Source organism: Rhodamnia argentea, chromosome 9, assembly GCF_020921035.1.
Source record: "Rhodamnia argentea isolate NSW1041297 chromosome 9, ASM2092103v1, whole genome shotgun sequence".
NCBI lineage: Eukaryota > Viridiplantae > Streptophyta > Magnoliopsida > Myrtales > Myrtaceae > Rhodamnia > Rhodamnia argentea.
In genome coordinates this window covers 21,528,180-21,546,674 of record NC_063158.1, presented here as the reverse complement: position 1 = coordinate 21,546,674, position 18,495 = coordinate 21,528,180, and the positions used below count along the sequence as shown (strand labels likewise).

Sequence of the window (18,495 nt, the reverse complement as noted above, 5' to 3'; positions counted from 1 at the left end):
TGCTGCATTTTTTTTAAATTCAGAACTTAATTGTATTATCCCGCAGGCCTATCCCTTAAAGACATAGAAAAAAAATTCTAGACCTCAATGACCAGCTAGAGGAGAAGGCCGGCGAGGGTCGCTGGGTGAGGTCGGCCTTGCCATGGCTAGGCGAGCCCCCGCCAGCTAGAGGATAAAGGAAGGTAGAAAAAAGAGAAAGAAAAAGTAAGAAAAGAAAAAGGAAAAATAAATAAGAATTTGAAAAATTACTAAAAAAAATTACAAAAAATTGTCCACATTAAAATGTTATTAAAAATTATTCACGTTAATGCTGGCATCTATGTCAATGATCTCTAGCCAAAATTGATAGGATGGACCAAATTGTAACAAGTGCAAAAGATTTAGAACTCAATTGGCCCAAAAAAAAGAAAGGTATATGATTGAATCGGCATACAGTATGACTCACAACAAGCTTCTAGAGTAGTGGAGGGTGCATGAATTGACTGAACCATACATTGAACATAATAAGTTTCTTTAGGCGTTACAAGTCAACATTAACGAGAATGTCAAGATTTTAACCGGGGGTTTGTGATATCATAAATCGCACATGGTTGGAGAGAGACCATGTTCAATGATTCGTAAGTCAACGCACGTTTCAGCTGATCACCTCTTTGTTTCAGGTGGTTACTCAGATTACACCTTTTAGGGGCATAGTCCTAGGGAATTGGTTTGGTGTCTTTGAGTGGTAATCTGAACGGTTCATCTTCTTCTGCCAACATCCCCCGACTCTGATCCGTCTAATCGACTAGACCGTTCCCATGGTTCGTTCCTTCCCAGTAAAACGCGGCAACTATGCGGAGAAGATCTATTTTCAGTTAACCTGGAGCATTTGGCATTTCGTCGACGAGGCCATTGCAGTCCACGTGAAATGGACAAGAAAAGTTTTAACATCGCTGATAAAATTGTTTATTTTAAATTGAATGGAAGGCTGAACATGGGGATTCTAAAGATGTCATCTATTCAAAATAGGAGATCTTCTTCAGACATGTGGTTGATGATGCATCCATATATCGAGCAATGGTCCTCATTAAACAATGCCCGAAAGACTTCAATGACCACACACTTCTTACACTTCGTATTCATGATGCCCCCTGACGAACGACCGTCTTCTCAGCCATGTCTCTTTTTATTTGGTATTTGTATTTTTTATTTTAACCGTCCTCAATTATTCAATAATGTTACCACATTTCAAGCTGGACAAGAGGCGAAGGAGGATGTCTACTTTTATATTTGTTCATTTGCTTTATTAATAATATGTATGAATAGCTGGAAAAATAGAAATAGAAACACCAGAGTTTGCAAGGGACTTTTAACAAAAAACTCTTTGTTAGCAAGTTCAAAACATGCTGCGGCATACGTTTAGCCGTGAAAAAATTGGCGTACGGACTTACTCTATTCGCAACGAAATATTTTCACGGTGACAAGCCGCAAACATTTTCACATGGATTCTTAGCCACGAAAAGGTTGGTTGCAGTATATAACGATATCTCTCCTAATTTTTCGTGGCGAAAACATATTGGACTTTTAGCCACGGAATATTTTGTCACTACAATTCCGTTTGTTTCGTGAAAAATAACTTTTAGAATAATATTTTTCGAATTTTCTGGCTTTTGGTTTACATAAAATAAACTAGTCAATGAAAATATTTTTCATCAATGAAAAAACACCTTCAAAAGTGGGGAAAATGATATTCTCTCTTTGAAGAAAGGAAATCATTTTCCCTTATCTTTCCTTATGCACCCCTTCATCTTCCTTTTCTTTGTTTGTTTTTAAAAAAGCCACGATTTCAAAACGACATGTCTGAAAGTATGGATTTTTCCAACCTTCAGCCACGAACATTTTTGTGGGCTTATGTCATTCGCCCCGAAATTTTGAGTCGCCAAAATTACGACCATCCACGAAATTTTCGTCGCAAAAGGTTGTTGTCTTAGCCGCAAAACAAAATTCGTCTCTGTTGAACGGTTTTTCGTGTATCTTGTCAGACGTTTCACACCTTTCACCAAGGCCTAACACGGCGGATTTTCAGCCACGATCTATAGGCCACGAAAATTTTCTTGGCAAGAAGACCTTCCCCGTGACAAAATGTCGATCTTCTCGTACAAGACAAATAACCCAAAATCTTAAGCTATAGATGGAGGGAGACCACTTGAATATAAATAGCATTTGAACCCGTTATCATGTGATGTTTGATAATATTTCAACACCCCCTCTCATGTGCAAACCGGATTACAAGCCACATGTGAAATTTAATACAGAAAATTAATATGATAGTCATCTAATAATGGCTCGTATATTCTTCTTCAACCAAAAAATTATACAAAAAGCAAAAAAATACCACAATTATTCTATCTTTTGCTATATTTGTTTTAACTGTCCACACCATCCTTATACCATGGAAAAAATCGCAATTCGAAAATTTATGAGACGATCAAATGGTTATATTAGTAATCCTACGCATATCAAAATTCCATCTTTCCAATTTTAATGCAATACAAGATTCATGATGTCCAAACTATATGAATCTTCAAAGTTTATTTCTGTTTTAACTCGTTCAAAAATGTTATTCACTACTTTTATCACGGGCAACGCGTCTGCTCTTTTGCTGGCACATCAAAATATTCTATTCAGTGCTCTCAGAGTACAACTGTACGATAATGATGTTTTGACGTATATTGGAAGAATCTTTGATTTGAGTCTGAAAATGAAGAAGATAAGAGCAAATAAACTATTTCAAGCGCTTCACTCCTACCACAGAATACACAGATCCTCTCCATTTTCATTTCTCATTGGACACCTATGGCACCTTACCTTTCAAAGATCCCATCAATCGTTTTAAAATGATAGCTTCATGCAGATACCACCAAGGAAGATTCCTCTTATTTTATTTGTCATTTCAAGCGGGAAATAAGATTCCTGGATCAGCAAACTTGGACTTGACCGGCGGGTCCGAATCAAATCATCACTGTTGCTTCATCCGTGCAAGCTTTAGGGAAAGCTCTCGGCCAATGAGACAGAAGAACATCGTCATCCACAGATGAAGAAGGACGCTTTGCTACGTTAAGAAGTTTCACAGAGTTTTGGTTAGCACGTCATTTTTTATGGGGAGGTTCGATAAGTCACTATTTCTTGCCAAATTATTGGTGGCTGCAGGCGTGTGGTGCAGCATTTAGATGTTTGCTTGCTTGCTGCGCTTTTCCTTAGTGCCTGTCCTTTGAGAAGGGCACGGATGGCCTTATCTACTCTTCTGGACCCATCTTAATTTGTTTCATTTCGAGGGTAAAAAAGTCTTCGCTCGAGCCCTCAAGGCTGGCACAGCTTTTATGGCGTCAGGGAATTTTCAGCTTAAAAACCGTATATCAAATTTTTGAAACACGCACGAGCCACGTGCAAACTGGTCTGGATTAGAGCTATTTGCGTATGTCCAAAGCCCGAACTTAACCGTTGAATGAGTTCTGCAAAAAGTTTCGAGAAGAAGAGGAAGAAGTCTTGTTTCGAGAAAGTAAGCTGTGTTAAAAGGATAAAGAGGTCTCCATTTGGAAGTCTTATGTTAATGGTTGTGTGGCATGTACCCTCGTTCCACGATTACTAAAATTGGGAACTTTTGGGAATCGATGCCTTAAGATCTGCATGCATCCTCATCTTCCTCGGATTTACCATGACGTAATGAGGACGTATCATGTACGTCATATATCTATCCACGTTCACATTAAGAACCTATTCTGCAGAATCTAAGGGCCATGGATCTAATGAACCTCTCGCGAATCTTGAGGAGAACCAAGATCAATGTCAGCGACAGCGATCTATCGAAGAGTCGAAGTCTCTACTTGAAAAAAGCGACGACACTCCGATTACGAGAAGAGCCTTGTCACTCTGAAAGATTCCGTTCACAAAATCAGAATACATTTGTCTCCTATGCCATGTTTCGGCTTGCCATACCTGATTATTTATTTAGGTCCCACATATTTCGCGAAAATGAGTTATTTGGTGAAATATTTTTCCTAAAAATATTCGTATGTATCACTTCAAAGAAGTATTCAATAAGATATATTTTCAATACCAACAACAATTTATGTCTAAACATTTGCGTAGACCATAGAAATAATTTTCGTTCACTCATAGAAATACTTTTTTTGGTCTATCCTATATCTAATTCTCCTTTCTTTGACTTTTGGTTTGTCTTATTGTAGAGAGTGGGAGTCGAACCCTACACCTATGATACTAACGTCCTCACCCCCAATCCCTTTACCAGTGGGCCGCACACCTATTGGCAAACCCAAGACATAGGGTGAAGTACACTACAAGTGTCACAAGTTGTGTATGATGCGTACTTTAATGCCAAAATTTTCAAAACTATCACTTAAATGCTAATCCTTTTGAAAAATGCTTACTTGAGTGCCAACTCTAATTTGAAACCTACGTGGCTCACCGGAAATCCAACGTGGCCTTTTTTACTAATAACCGAGCCAATGTGGCTTGTCGGAAGTATAGGTGGACTCTCACGTGGACTTAACGTAAAAATTAGCTAAAAAATTTAACAATTAAATTAAATAGATGGAAAAATGAGCTGAAAATTAAAAAGAAAAAAGAAAAGGGGTTGCTTAGGCGGTGAGGGCTGCCTTTGCCGCCACCACCCCACCATCGCCGGCCTAGTGGGGGATGGCCGACGGGGGTCGCCGAGCCTCAGCCAGTGGCTGGTTACCCCCACCAAAAGCTAGCGAGGCTGGGCCTTGCAGATTTGGGAGAGGTCAAACCTTGCCATCTCTAGATGAGGCCAACCACGGCGATCTGGCCAACCTTAGCCAATTGGTCAAACCTCCACTTCCATCTGGAAATTTTCCAAGCAGACGAGTATTGCATTTTGGGCCAAAGCAGGCCGTTGGTGTCGGACCATTTCTGGCGGACAGCGAGTTCAACATAATCAAAGGACCCATGACTGCCAGTAATTGTTTAACCAATAAACAATCTGCTTCTCTCTCTCTAAATGAGCTTTACTACCTCTTTATTCATTCCAGATTAGCAACGGTGAGGCCTTGACCTTGCCTAGATCCGTGAGGTTGAGCTCGCTGAGGCTGGGCGAGGCCCCGCTTGCTGTTGGCGGGGGCCGCCGACCATTGGCTGGAGCTAGGCAACCCCGATGGCTAACCCCCACCCTCGCCAGCCTTTACCGATGATGGTGGAGCGACGGCGGCAAGGGCTATGCACCTAAACAAACCCTAACCCTTGTTTTTTTTTTTGTAAAAAAATTCAGCTTATTTTTATTTTCTTTTTTTAATGTATTTTATTTAATTTTTTATTTTAGAAGTCCACGTGGTGAGAATTTTATAAAAAAAATTTCCACGTCAGATAATAAATTTAAATATAAAAGCCACGTAATTAATTTGGTCGGAATTTTTCTAATTTCGCACTTAAGTGATTATTTTTCTCCGATTTTGATACTTAAGTGATCATTTTAAAAGTTTTAGCACTAAAATGATCATCGTACACAACTTATGACGCTTGTAGAGTACTTCTACTCTAGACGACACGAGTTAAAAGTTGGGTCTTTGACCCATTTTTCCATATCTAGAGGATCTTAATACGTTACTAGAACTAGAATATCGATTTCAAATAAAACAATCAAATCTCAAACCTATGATAGTGAAAGTATGCTTGAGAAGTTGAAAGCATGCCGTTCCCAAACCACTTCGTTAACGGGATTATTATGCCAAATAATGGAAAAATGAAAACCAAGTTTACCTTGTTTTAATGAGTCATGATCTTTATTTTAAATTGATTAAGGTCCAATCTTTCTAACTGTAACTAATAATTTAAAATTTTGATTCAATTATTTCTTTTTTCGGAACGCTTGTTTTGTGCGTGCACGCACTCTTTGGACAAGTGACATTAGTCACGGGTTTCAGTCAAGAATGGACAATTGACGCCACTGGTTGAATTACACTTTCGGTGTTGCTAATTTACGTATTGTGTGTATTGTATATATCGGTGTGAACGTTTGGACAAGTGGCAAAACGGATGAATGTACAAATGGAGCAGCCACCCAACTTGATCGGACGACTCTCTTAATTCGTTTTCACATTTCGTATTTTGGAAGAGTTTGTAAGTCTCAGAAATTTACTAATAAAATTAATTGTAATAACAAGCGAGAGAGGATTACCAAAAAGTCATCGACATGTTGCACTTATGTCAATTCAGTCATAAACCTTTTAAGTTTTGCCAGCCCCGGGCGAGGGCATTGCAGCCCTAAGCCAAGTGAAAAAGTGGAAAAAGTAAAAAAAATCCAAATATTACTAAAAAAAAATTACATCAACGTCGTGCCACGTAGAACGGTTGGAGATTTTCAATTAAAATTAATTGGATGAATACAATTGGCAAAAAATGAAAATGTTTCGAAGTCAATTCGCACAATTGAAAGGTTTAGGACTGAATTGACACATATACGATAAGTTTAGAAATAAATTTTTTAAGCCTGTTTTTGCATTTTCCCCGAAGATCTACTTTTGGAACTAATATTTTTGTGCCAATTTGGCAATATAAATAATAGAAGTTTGGTTAAATAGTGTAAATATAATTAGTACATTTTGTTTAATTCTCTATATCTCTCATGATCATGCAAATATGTCTCTTGATTGTCCATGTACTCGATCGATTATAATTGGTATCACATTGATCTTGTTACCATACATTGCCGTATAATAAACTCATGCACGTTTCATCAAAATGTACGAAGATATATACAAAATTAGATGATTCTCGTTTCCGCATATATTGTATTTTGGTATCAAAGTTAGAGGAAAAATTACGAAAAGAGTATTAAATATATTGCAATTGTGCTAATTCAGTTCTAAATCTTTTTTTGTTTGCCAATTCAATACTAAACATTTTGCATTTGTGCCAATTTAGTCTTTACAAATAATTTTGCCTGGAAATTATTAATGTGGCTAGGTTAATGCTGCCATGGTGTACCCGGCGCCTAAGTAGCACCGACACGTGACACGCAACACGAAACAATACTATGGCACATCATTTCTTAAAAATAGAGACTTCTGACATGTTGGGACTCGTTGTATAGTAATTACATATTTGCATGATAAATTTTATTTCTATTTTTTTTTTATAAAAATAGAGAATTTACAAAAGGAGCTCTTATAATAAAAAAGAAATTTCCAACCATGTGTACTCCCCTAATTTGACCACAGCCAGCCTGGAAAAAAATAAAGTAAAAAGAAAATTAAACCACTTGACCTTCCTTTTCTCTTTCTCTGGGGTTTTATTCCATCGTTCTCCATCCTGCCTTTCCTTCCACCTGCGACTTTGCACTCCGTCTTCTTCTTCTAGAGGCTCGTTTCTTTCCAATGAGTTCTACCACTGTACCGTCTAGCTCTGGAGCCCTCGATCCACCGATTCTTCTGCCATTTGCAGTAATTCCAAGCGTGTATGTTCTGATTTCCCCTTCCCCTTCTTCCTTTTCCTTTTTCTTCTCATTTCTCTCGCTCCCCCTCCCTCATCTCTCTCATGGCCCGAGATACAGACGCCCTTCTCCCCTCTCCCACACGATCTCTGTGCTCCCTGTCTGCGCTTTCCCTACCCTCCTTCCTCATTGACTCGCGCTTCCCCGGTTCTCTCCCTCATCTCTCTCATGGCCCTTGCGCGTCACCAGTGAGGCTCGCCCTCGTGCGCCCCTGGCAAGGTCGGCCTTACCATCGCTAGGCGAGGTGGAGCCTTGTCTAGATCTAGCAAGGTCTAACCTTGCTCAGTAATGGCAAGATCGGCCTCGCCATCGCTAGGTGAGGTCGTGCCTTGCCATCGCCGAGTGAGGTCACTCCATGCCAGATTCGGGCAAGGCCAACTTGGTGCGAGGTTTACCCTCACTGGTGGTTGGCGGTGGCGGACTTTACAACCCTCACCTCTGGCAGGTCGCTGGGCTCGGCCGCCTGACGAAGAGGAAGAAAAAAAGAAGAAGGAAAATTAAAAATAAATTAATAACTACAAATTCAAAAAAATATTAAAATATTAATAAAATTGGCCAAGTAAGCGCCGGTCATGCCATGTCAACAATTTTTGATTGAAATTGATTGGAAGGAATAAATTGGTACGAATACAAAAGGTTTAGAATTGAATTGACAAAAAAAAAATATTTAGAACTTAATTGGTACAATCGTAATAGGTTTAGGAACTCTTTGGTAATTTTTCCCAATGCTACATGATCCTGAATAAATTTTGAGTACCGACCTCGCCATTGCTAGGTGAGGTCGTGCCTCGCCATGGCCGGGAGAGGTCGCTCCACACTAGATTCGTGCAAGGCCAACCTCGCCTAGGGTAGGTGGTTGGCGAGGGCGAACTTTGCAACCCTCACCTTTGGCCTGTCGCCGGGCTCGGTGGCTGATTGGACAAAGAAGAAGAAGAAGAGAAAAAAATAAATTAAAAATTAAAAAATATTAGTAAAATTGGCCAAGTAAGCGTCAGTCATGTCACATCAGCAATTTTCGAATTCAAAAAGTTTAGAACTGAATTGACAAAAAAAACATATTTACCACTTAATTGGCACAATCACAATAAATTTAGGAATTTTTTGGTAATTTTCCCCAATGTTACACGATCCTGAATAAATTTTGACTACACCAGGGGCACATCACACGCGGTAAACACCGTCAGTGCACACCCGAGTGCACAATCGGAGCACACTTGATGTCTCGTGTCATTCTCTTTTTTCCAATTACTACTAATATCTCTCTCTTAATATCAACTCTCAATGTTATTCAGCACGTCTGCAGCCATGTCAACATGTGCCATGTCAACACGCAATAGCCACGTCAGCCTGTTGCCGCATAGCCCACACATGTCGGCCTATTTTCTCTTGGATACACCGAACAGTTTAGGCGTCCCGTCCAGGCATTTTTTGGATCTTTTCTCCAAACTTCAATTAAATTTTTCTAAGTCACTTTAAGTTTGAGGGGATATTTTAAATAATTAGATATTTCCTTCGATTCTCCATATCTATTAAGATTATGCATTTGTCTCCCTTGATTGCGGCATATTCCTGATTAATTATAATTGATATCATGTGTTTCTTGTTACCTTAAATAATCATCTCATAAAGTTTATAAATAAACTAATGTACTTTTCATTATGACACATCATAATATACAGAAATTACACAATTTCCCATTCCGCATTTAATATTTATGTTTTATGAAGAGCATATGAACCTATTTGTAAACTTCATCGGATGTCTAACTAAGGAAACAAGATCAACATAATATCAATTATAATCAATTAGGGATATGTACAATCAAAGGAGATATATGCATAATCCTAAGAGATATGGAGAATAAAAGGAAATATCCTAAGTATCTCTACATTTCCCTCAAACTCAAGGTGACATAGAAGAATTCAGCTAGACTTTGGAGAAAAAATAAACCACAAAAAAAAAAAAAAAAAGTGCATGGCTACTCGGCTAGAAATTTATGTGGGTGTTGTGTAGGCTATACGGCAGGAGACTGTCATGGCTGTTGTACAGACAACTCAATGACAGAATAGGCTAACATGTCTGTAGATGTAACGAACGCTGTTGAGGATCGGGGTTGAAAGAGGGATATTAGTATTAATTGGACAAAAGAAGATGAGGGAGAATGACATGAGATACGAGGCGTGCTCAGTTGTGCACTCGAGTATGAACTCGGATCACTCAAAATTTTCTCAAGATCGTCAAGATAAGAAATATCCAAACCAAAGAATTTTGTAATTTCTATATTTCTCTGTATGTATTGATGAATATTGGCTTATTTATAGGCTTTTTTAGATGACTATTTAAGATAATTAAATCAATATTGTAGTAATCAAATCAATTGAGGATATGCATAATCAAGGGTGATATATGCATAATCCAGCGAGATAGGGAGCATCAAATGAAATATCTTAATTCTTTTGCTCTATCTATATATATATATATATATATATATATATATATATATCATTTATACTACAATATGAGGAATTCAGTATCCATTACAATCCGAAACAAACACAACTTACAACCTGAGGACATCATCAAAGATCTCCAAATGTTGCAGTTGGGATCTGTCCATTCTTGCGAGTGCTTAACCATATTTAATGAGCTTCTCCAAGTCATATGTCAGATCAAACTACGTAAATTATGTGCGCTTATTTTAATGTTTACATTGATACTTCACGACATCTCTTTATCGAGCTTTGTTAAAGCTATCTCGTGTTAGTAAAGTAGATTGGGCCTAAACTGTATCTATCAAACCTAGCACGACCCATTTTCCTTGTCGCGCATGACAGTAGCTTGTTTGTTTACCCAATCATAATGGAATATAGTTACTGATTTAATGTAATCACATTACAATTTCAAGTCAATCAACAAGGATCGATCTTGATGCAATTCATCTAGTGTACTTAAGTTAATACTTCATGCAACGGGATAGGAAGCAAGTACGGCGATCCCGCAAAGTCCTTCCTTAGTGTCGACCTCTCTCTGAATCCTCACGTACCCTTCCTCGCCCCATCCCGTGCCCCACGAGTTCTTCACCAACCAATACTTTATCCCATTGGCGCTCGTCCCATACCCCACAATCGTCACGGCATGATCAAAGTCAGTCCCGCATCCGCCAGTGAACACACCACTCGAGTAGAACTGGAAGTCTCCATCGGAATCGACCGCGACCGACACTGGTTGGTTCGCCACCGCTTTCAGAAGGGCACCCTCATCATTCATGGGCACGTCCTCATAGCCGCCGATCTTGACTGTATGGTCAAGGGAAGTCACGGCTCTACACGCGCCTCTTGAACCGTTATAGGGATATTCGGCTTCCGTTGCAAGCCCGTTGTTTTGTTGGATGAACTCAAAGGCATTGTCCATCAAACCATACTCGCACCCATGGTTATTTCCGCCCACGTCGCAATCCACAAGTTCTTGCTCCGACAGCGAAATTAATTTCCCTGTCGTGATCTTAATAAGCCCCTCCACAGCGGCAACAGCTGAAAATGCCCAACAACTAGCTGCATACATGTTAGGAACGACCAAAAAATGAGAGGATATGAGTTGAACTCAAATAAAACATTAACATAAGTATTTCTTGCTGGTAATTCATGATAAAAAGTGATAATTTCTTACAACAATGGCCTTGGGATTTGACCGGGGTGACCGCTCCCTTCTCTCTCCAATCCATGAAAGATGGCACATCGGTAAAATTCTCATACCTAAAAGAAGTGTCATCTTTGGTAGACCCCATTTTGGCCTTTGTCCGTCTAAAGCCATTACGGAAAGCTCTGAACTCTTCGTTGGTCAAATCTGCAAACTCATTGATTTTCAATTTGTAATCTTTGCCCAACGCACTGTTGAAGGACTCGACATGCTCCACATTGCTCTTGAATATCGCAAAGCGCCTGTCTTTTTCCTTAGCGTCCTTGTAAGTGCGTCCATGTTGAGCCATCCACCGCTCGTGCCTCGCCAGCAAAATGGACTCTCGATGGAGAGATCTGCACTCGGCTCGCGAAGCCCAAAGCTCTAAAATGAAAAAGACGAGCAAGAGAATCAGTGGGGATTTCCCTGGGAAATCCATGAAGTTGATTGTGTGGGGACGATGTATATCTAAAATCTCTTAGGGTTTATATAAACACCAAAAAGTATCTAGTTAGGTCTTGAGGGGAAGAGAGTGTTTGGTTAGGTCTTGAGGGGAAGAGAGTGTTTGGACGGTGCCTCGTCGGAACCCATTAAAAGAGAGTCGACAGTAATTTGCATGAAAAGTGAAAACGATGTTCACTTGAGCAACTTGCAACGAAAACATGCACGCGGTGACTGGTTTTTGCGGCTATGGCGATGATAAATTGTGAAGATAACGTTAACGATGACACATAGTGGAAGAATCTGTCGGATTGTTTACCTTGATTAAGCAAGATATATCGATGGTGGAGGGACCACTTTGCCCATCTGACACCAGATGATAAAACTCGCGAACAAAAGTAGTATATTACCATGTTTGCTCATTCGACTTCGTTCATGACAATCGTCGACATGTTATTTCAAATATTGCCTACCGTCTTTTATCGTTTAAGTTGCTTGATTAAGATATTTATTTTGACATGTATCCAATTATCTCAACTAATACCCAAAACTCAACTACCAAAATTTGTTGTCGACATGGATCGTCCAACTTGCCGCTAGCTGAAGAGCTTAAAAACGATTTGGAATGAATGGATGAGTAACCAAAACTCAGCGAGTAGTTCATATCTCTCCTAATTAGATTGAGAATCCACTATGCATAATTATAAAGTAATACGATAATGTAACATACAATACAAAAAAAGAGTTATACCTTTCTCGAAAGAGAAGTCATACATATATTGTCATACTAAATAGTAAAGTACAGTCAACCTAAATAGTGAAATGTAAAGATGCTCTTTCAATACATAATCACAGATCAAACGTCAATAGTCAAACCCATTAATCAATTTCCAGCAAACCAAACATCAATGATGCATTCCATTGACCAGTCTCATATGCCCAATATCCAACTCAACCTCTAGAGTTGGCTCTCACGAAATTCACATTATCGTGTAATACTTAGTCTTCACAACAAGGTCCTAGAGGTGACTCACACTATATACTCATTTATCGTGTAGCACTTTGTTCTTGACCAACGTATATCAATCATATTGGTTCTAAAGGTGGCTCCCATGATATTCACGTCACCATGCAGCACTTTAGTCCTTGATAACAAGGTTCTAGAGGTGCCCTCCCACGAGATTCATATCACTATGTACCATTTAGTCGTTAAACAGCGTCTATCAATAGTACAAGGTTCTATAGGTGGCTTTCATAAGACTCTCATCGCCGTATAGTACTTAGTCATTGACTATTATGTATACCTAGAAATCAAACCCTGTTCACAGCGATAATGAACATCAAACCATCATCTTCCAATCCACAAAACCAATCCAGAATCCATATCGTAAATCAGAATACGTTTTTACAAACCAAACATATATCTTTCCATAACATAATGCTTTTCATAAACCAAGATCACAGAATCAGTACCGCGCCTCATGGCTATGTTATAATAGATCCAAGCACTTGTCCCGGATCGACTTGCAGATTATAATTATTCTAGCAAATAACTAAATTAAATAGACAAGTGATAGAAGAAAGCAAAAGAAACTAATTATAAACATATCCAATAGGTTCACTAATTACTTAAATATCAATCCTTTTCATATTGCATTTTCTAAACCAACTCACCATAATTTAACTCACAACCATTTTGTTGAATTGTTTTACCACACCATTTAAAATAATCAAAAGGATAGTAAATGCCCAATCAAGATTTATACAACAATAATGCTCTAAACGTTATGATTTCCCTTTATATATAAATATATATCGTGCCGTGCATATCTTCCATACTCATTATATACAATTTCTATCACTTTCAAATATGAGTTTACATTTGATTAGAAAAAAAAAATGAGTTTACAATTTCAGAAAAGAGAAAAGACTAGTCACCTGAGAATGTCTAAACCAAACCAAGAAAGCTATATCAAGTAGATGAACTTGCAATCCTATCAATTAAACGGTAAACAATATCAAAGCCATCTAATCGACTAAACCATCTTTAATCGCTAACAAAATGACTCCTATGTGCTAATAGAAAACACTTGCCAAAGCAATTATTTAAAGTTGTTCATTGCGCGGAGTTCGAGCGCAAAACTTATAAAATTCATTTGACAGTAACTACAAATCGATTTTCGTCAAACCTCGTAGCTCCACAAGGTCCTAAATTACTCTGAAATTTACTCCGATTAGACGAACAAAGGGCTTGAATTTATCGGGCGTTGCAAAACGAAATTTATCTGGGTTGACGAGATCCCTGTGACGTGTACTCTTTTTCCTTTCTTCCTTTCTTTTCGTCTTCCTCTTCTCTCTCTCTCTCTCTCTCTCTCTCTCTCTCTCTTCGGGTGTCCCTTTCTTTTCCTTTGATAATGAGGGTCCACTTTCCTTCTTTTGTTGACCGATCAAAGTTTTTTGAACTTTTTGCTGCCTACAATTTTGACCAAGTCAAAACGGCACTATTACAAGTTGTGGCGACTAAAATACTTAGGCAAAATGACATCAATAATAATTGAACTTGATCCACCATGTAATATGGCTATTGATCCTTTAATTTGTTCAATATAATTCATGATCTATCGGTTAACGCTAAGTACAATCCTTCCGTTTACTTAAACGATAAATCAAATAATATTTTATAATTGAGTTGAATTTTTAAAAATGATGATTTAACATATCCAGGATCGAGAACTTATTCTTAACCTAGGTCGCTTGAAGTGCATTCCAGTAATTTCAAAGAGAGTAGCTAGTCAAATAATTACTCTCATTCTTTCCTCCACTCAAAAGATAATTGCCCTTTTCTTTTGCAACTTGCCCGATCAACTTTAGTGCTATTTGATAGAGCATAAAGTGATGGATGGATAGAAGACAACCTTTGTGGGGGATGATTCCAATGGTCTTTATCTAATTGTACAATTCCACTATACAATATTCATAGTGGAAGGCCTATCACCACAATAGTTGAATGAACCCTTTACAGCTAGACGCAGATTTATCAGTACCCTAAAATGCAAGATTGACGCCTCCTTCATCGTGATACCATAGGGTTGGTGGCGGGAGCCCTTCGCGACTCCACAAGTACCCTACTAGATGGTTTTGTAGAAAAGGTTGGAGCTTTCTCGCCGATTCAGTCGGAAGCAAGAGCCATGGTGGTAGCGCTTCAATTGTTGAGCTCGAGGAGAGAGAAGTATCTGGAGATAGAAGCCTTCAGCTAGTGCAAGCAGTGAATCAAGAAGACTATATACTTTGGGAGATTGAGGCCCTAGCTTTGGAAATACGAGCCTTAAAAACCTAATTCAAGCACCTCTTCATAGCTCACTGCAGCAGATCATCAAATAGAGTAGCTGATTTTATTGCTAAGTCCTATTGCCTAAATAATTTTCCTTTTTTTTGGCTTGCAAATCCTCCCCAAACTCTTTGGAACCTCCTTTGTTTCTATGCCCCTCAGTAATGAAGACTTTGGTTTACGACCAAAAAAAAAAAAAATCGTACGTAGAATTGGGCCAATTCTAGCTATACCTAAAAAGGCCCATAAAATCGTTGACCTAAATTACGGGGCTAGAATTGAGAAATCGACTTTTTAGTTATCCAATTAGCTCGTTGGAGCAATCATTCAAATAATTCGAAAGACAAATTTCAAACCCGGTTCATGAATACGTTCACTTTCATTGAGTATGTTGGAGCGAGTTTTGTTAAATAGCTTTGCGTTGTGTTTGTCCCTCTCCTCGTGGTGAGACATTCCAAGAATAAAGTTTGAATGTGTCGTGCAAATATGAGAGAGTGCGCCTTTAAAATTGCCCGGGGACGTATAATAGTCGAGGTGTGCGAAAACAAACCCCTGGACATTACCTGATTGCTACTAAAAATAAGCTTTGCCTTATGACAAAAACAATCGTAGCTTTTGTGTAGTTTTCGAATTATCGTAATGAATGCATGTAACCTCACTCAGTCCCTTTTTCTTTTAGGTGGGAAAAATTACTTAAAAGTTCATAAACCTATTGTACGGATTCTACTTCAGTTATAAATTATTGATCAATTTAGTCATAAACATTCCAATTTGGCCAATTTCGCTATGAACTTTTGACAATTTGCCAATGCGGTTTTGTCGATCAATTTTGATAGGAAATAGCTAATGTGGATACCAGTTATAGTATATGGTACAACCAGCACTAACATGCATAATTTTTATAAGTTTTTGAAAATTACTTTGAATTTTTTTAATTTTTTATTTCATTTTTTTGTTGTGGTTAACGAGAGCCGCCAAGGCCTTGACGATAGTCAGCGAGGATTGTCGATCGCCAAAGAAGTCTTAAGCATTATTTTAGGGATGCAAATTCAATCATAAACCTTTTCATTTTGTCAATTTAGTCCTAAACCTTGTGACAAATTGTTAATAGTTTCTTTCTTGCCAATTTGAGCCAAAAATCACTTTCGTTTTTGTTTTTTTTCCTTTTTCCAATTGCGGCTAGCGAAGGTTGCCGGGTGGTTATTCACCAACTATTATCAACTTTTCTCTGAAGTCATCAATTTTTGTTCGTCTTGCTTAACAATGTCCTTAATATAATACCAACTCTTCATATAGGAACTTACTATCTTAATTTACTTATAGGTCAGCAACTTTCCTTTGAGTTACTTACCAACCATTTATACTTACAAACTTGCAAAATTTTTTTGGTGAACTTCCATTTGCCCGGTTTATGAAAATTTTGAACTTACCAGCTTCTTAAAAATTTTGTCATTCATAGTTAGAGTGATTTCCGATTGAGCTACCAACAAGTTTTGCCTCATCAGCTTTATTTAATTGAGTTGCCAACGTTGATTTGGTCATTTTAAATTCACCTTTTGCCTGACGAACTTCTCTTATCTTTTATTTACCTATGCTTTTGAAACTTTATATATGTGAATAACTAACCTTTCTCCGATTCAGTTGCCAACTATTTAGGTTACCAACTTTCATTTGATTCTCTACGATGTTTCTATGAAAATAGTTTCTTTTCATTTATAGACTTTTCTTTACCTTACAAGCAGCTTAAATCTTCAACCTATTACATGAAATTACTACCTTTTACTTGTGTCTCGATTGAATTACCAACTAGTTTTGGGTTACCAACTCTCATTTGAGTCGCTTACTAGTGTTTTTTTTGTCTTTTATTAAAATTTTCTAGTTTTCTATTGAGTAACAACTTTTATTTGCCTTACTTACCATTTTCATGTTTATCAACTATTATCAACTTTCCTCCTAAGTCACCAATTTTTATTTGTCTTGCTTACCAATGTCCTTAATATATTACCAACTCTTCACATAGGAACGTACTATCTTAATTTACTTATAGGTTAGCAACTTTCCTTTGAGTTACTTTCCAACCATTTGTAGTTACCAACTTTCATATTTTTTATGAACTTTCATTTGCTTGGCTTATGAAAAATTTGAACATACCGTCTCCTTAAGAATTTATCATGCATTGTTCAAGTGATTTCCAATTGAGCTACCAACAAATTTTGCCTCGCCGGCTTTTATTTGAGTGAGTTGCCAATGTTGATTTGGTCATTTTAAATTTACCTTTTGTCTGACAAACTTCCCTTATCTTTTATTTACCTATGCTCTCCAAGCTTAATAAATGTGAGTTACTAACCTTTCTCCAATTCAGTTGCTAATTACTTTTGGGTTACCAACTTTCATTTGATTCTTTGCAATGTTTCTTTGAAAATAGTTTTCTTTTCATTTACAAACTTTTCTTTACCTTACAAGCGGCTTAAATCAACAACCTATTACATGAAATTACTAACTTTTTTTTTTGTGTCTCAATTGAATTACCAATTAGTTTTGGGTTACCAACTCTCATTTGAGTTGTTTACTAAAGTTTGTTTATTTTTTTATTAAATTATTATAGTTTTCTATTGTGTTACCACTTTTATTACCTTACTTACCATTTTCATGTTTTTAGTTGCTCACCAACTATTACCAACTTTTCTCCTAAGTCACCAATAAATTTGGCAATTACAAGATAAAAAAATCTTACTAAGTATCTCGAACGAGAATATGTAATCCAACACTAAGTACTTAATTGTAGAAAAGTTGGTAAATTAATCAATTAATGGTTGCAATTTCAACAAAGAGTTGGTAAATTTAAAGCATTGCTATGAGATGTAGGCAAATTAAATAAGAACCAGATTGCCATTGGCATGTTACTTAAATGAGAGTTGGTAACCTCTAATGTAACGGGAGTAAATTTGATGATCCATGCTAATTCATGTTAGTATACTTTGGAAAGGGTTAGTAAAAAGTAAGGGGCAACCTAGGCAATTAAAAGTTGGTAACCACTAGACTAATTGGTAAACTGAATAAAAATAATTCAAAGTGGGTAAGTAATTTAAATACAAGATACTAACACAAAACTACTGAGTAATTTCATTTGACAAAAGTTGGTAGGTAACTCTAATTTAGTTTGGTAATTCCATACAATTGGTGGTAAATTTGAAGTCTTAATAAATTATGCAAATAGAAGTTATTGACAATTCCACAAAGTGCTGATAAGTAACGAATAAGTTACCCCAAAAAAAGTCACCTGTAATTTTTAACCATGGAAACAAATAGAATTCTGTTCATATTTGAGATAAGAAATGTATTTGTTGAAGAAAGCCCTAGCTCCCCACGAAACATGGACTAGAGCACAAGACTTTTTCGGTAGATTTGGTCGTTGATATTAACATATAGACACCATCTTCAGGAACTGATAAATAGACATAAGTAGCGGCACCATCGTTTCTACCAATCTAATTAACTGAAATGAGAACGTGCATTAACCAAAGTCGTTACGAACACTAATCAA

At 37.5% G+C, this 18,495-nt stretch overlaps 1 protein-coding gene across 1 annotated transcript; it reads right to left on the bottom strand.

The window, feature by feature from the left end:
* Window positions 1-10,402: 10,402 nt before the first annotated feature.
* Window positions 10,403-12,036, bottom strand: LOC115752975 (senescence-specific cysteine protease SAG39-like). The gene is made up of 3 exons (XM_030691416.2): window positions 11,943-12,036; window positions 11,174-11,650; window positions 10,403-11,058 (listed from the first exon to the last, which is right to left on the bottom strand). Exons 1-3 carry the CDS (start codon window positions 12,034-12,036, stop codon window positions 10,469-10,471), a joined length of 1,161 nt encoding a protein of 386 aa, XP_030547276.2. The 3' UTR covers window positions 10,403-10,468.
* Window positions 12,037-18,495: the final 6,459 nt, after the last annotated feature.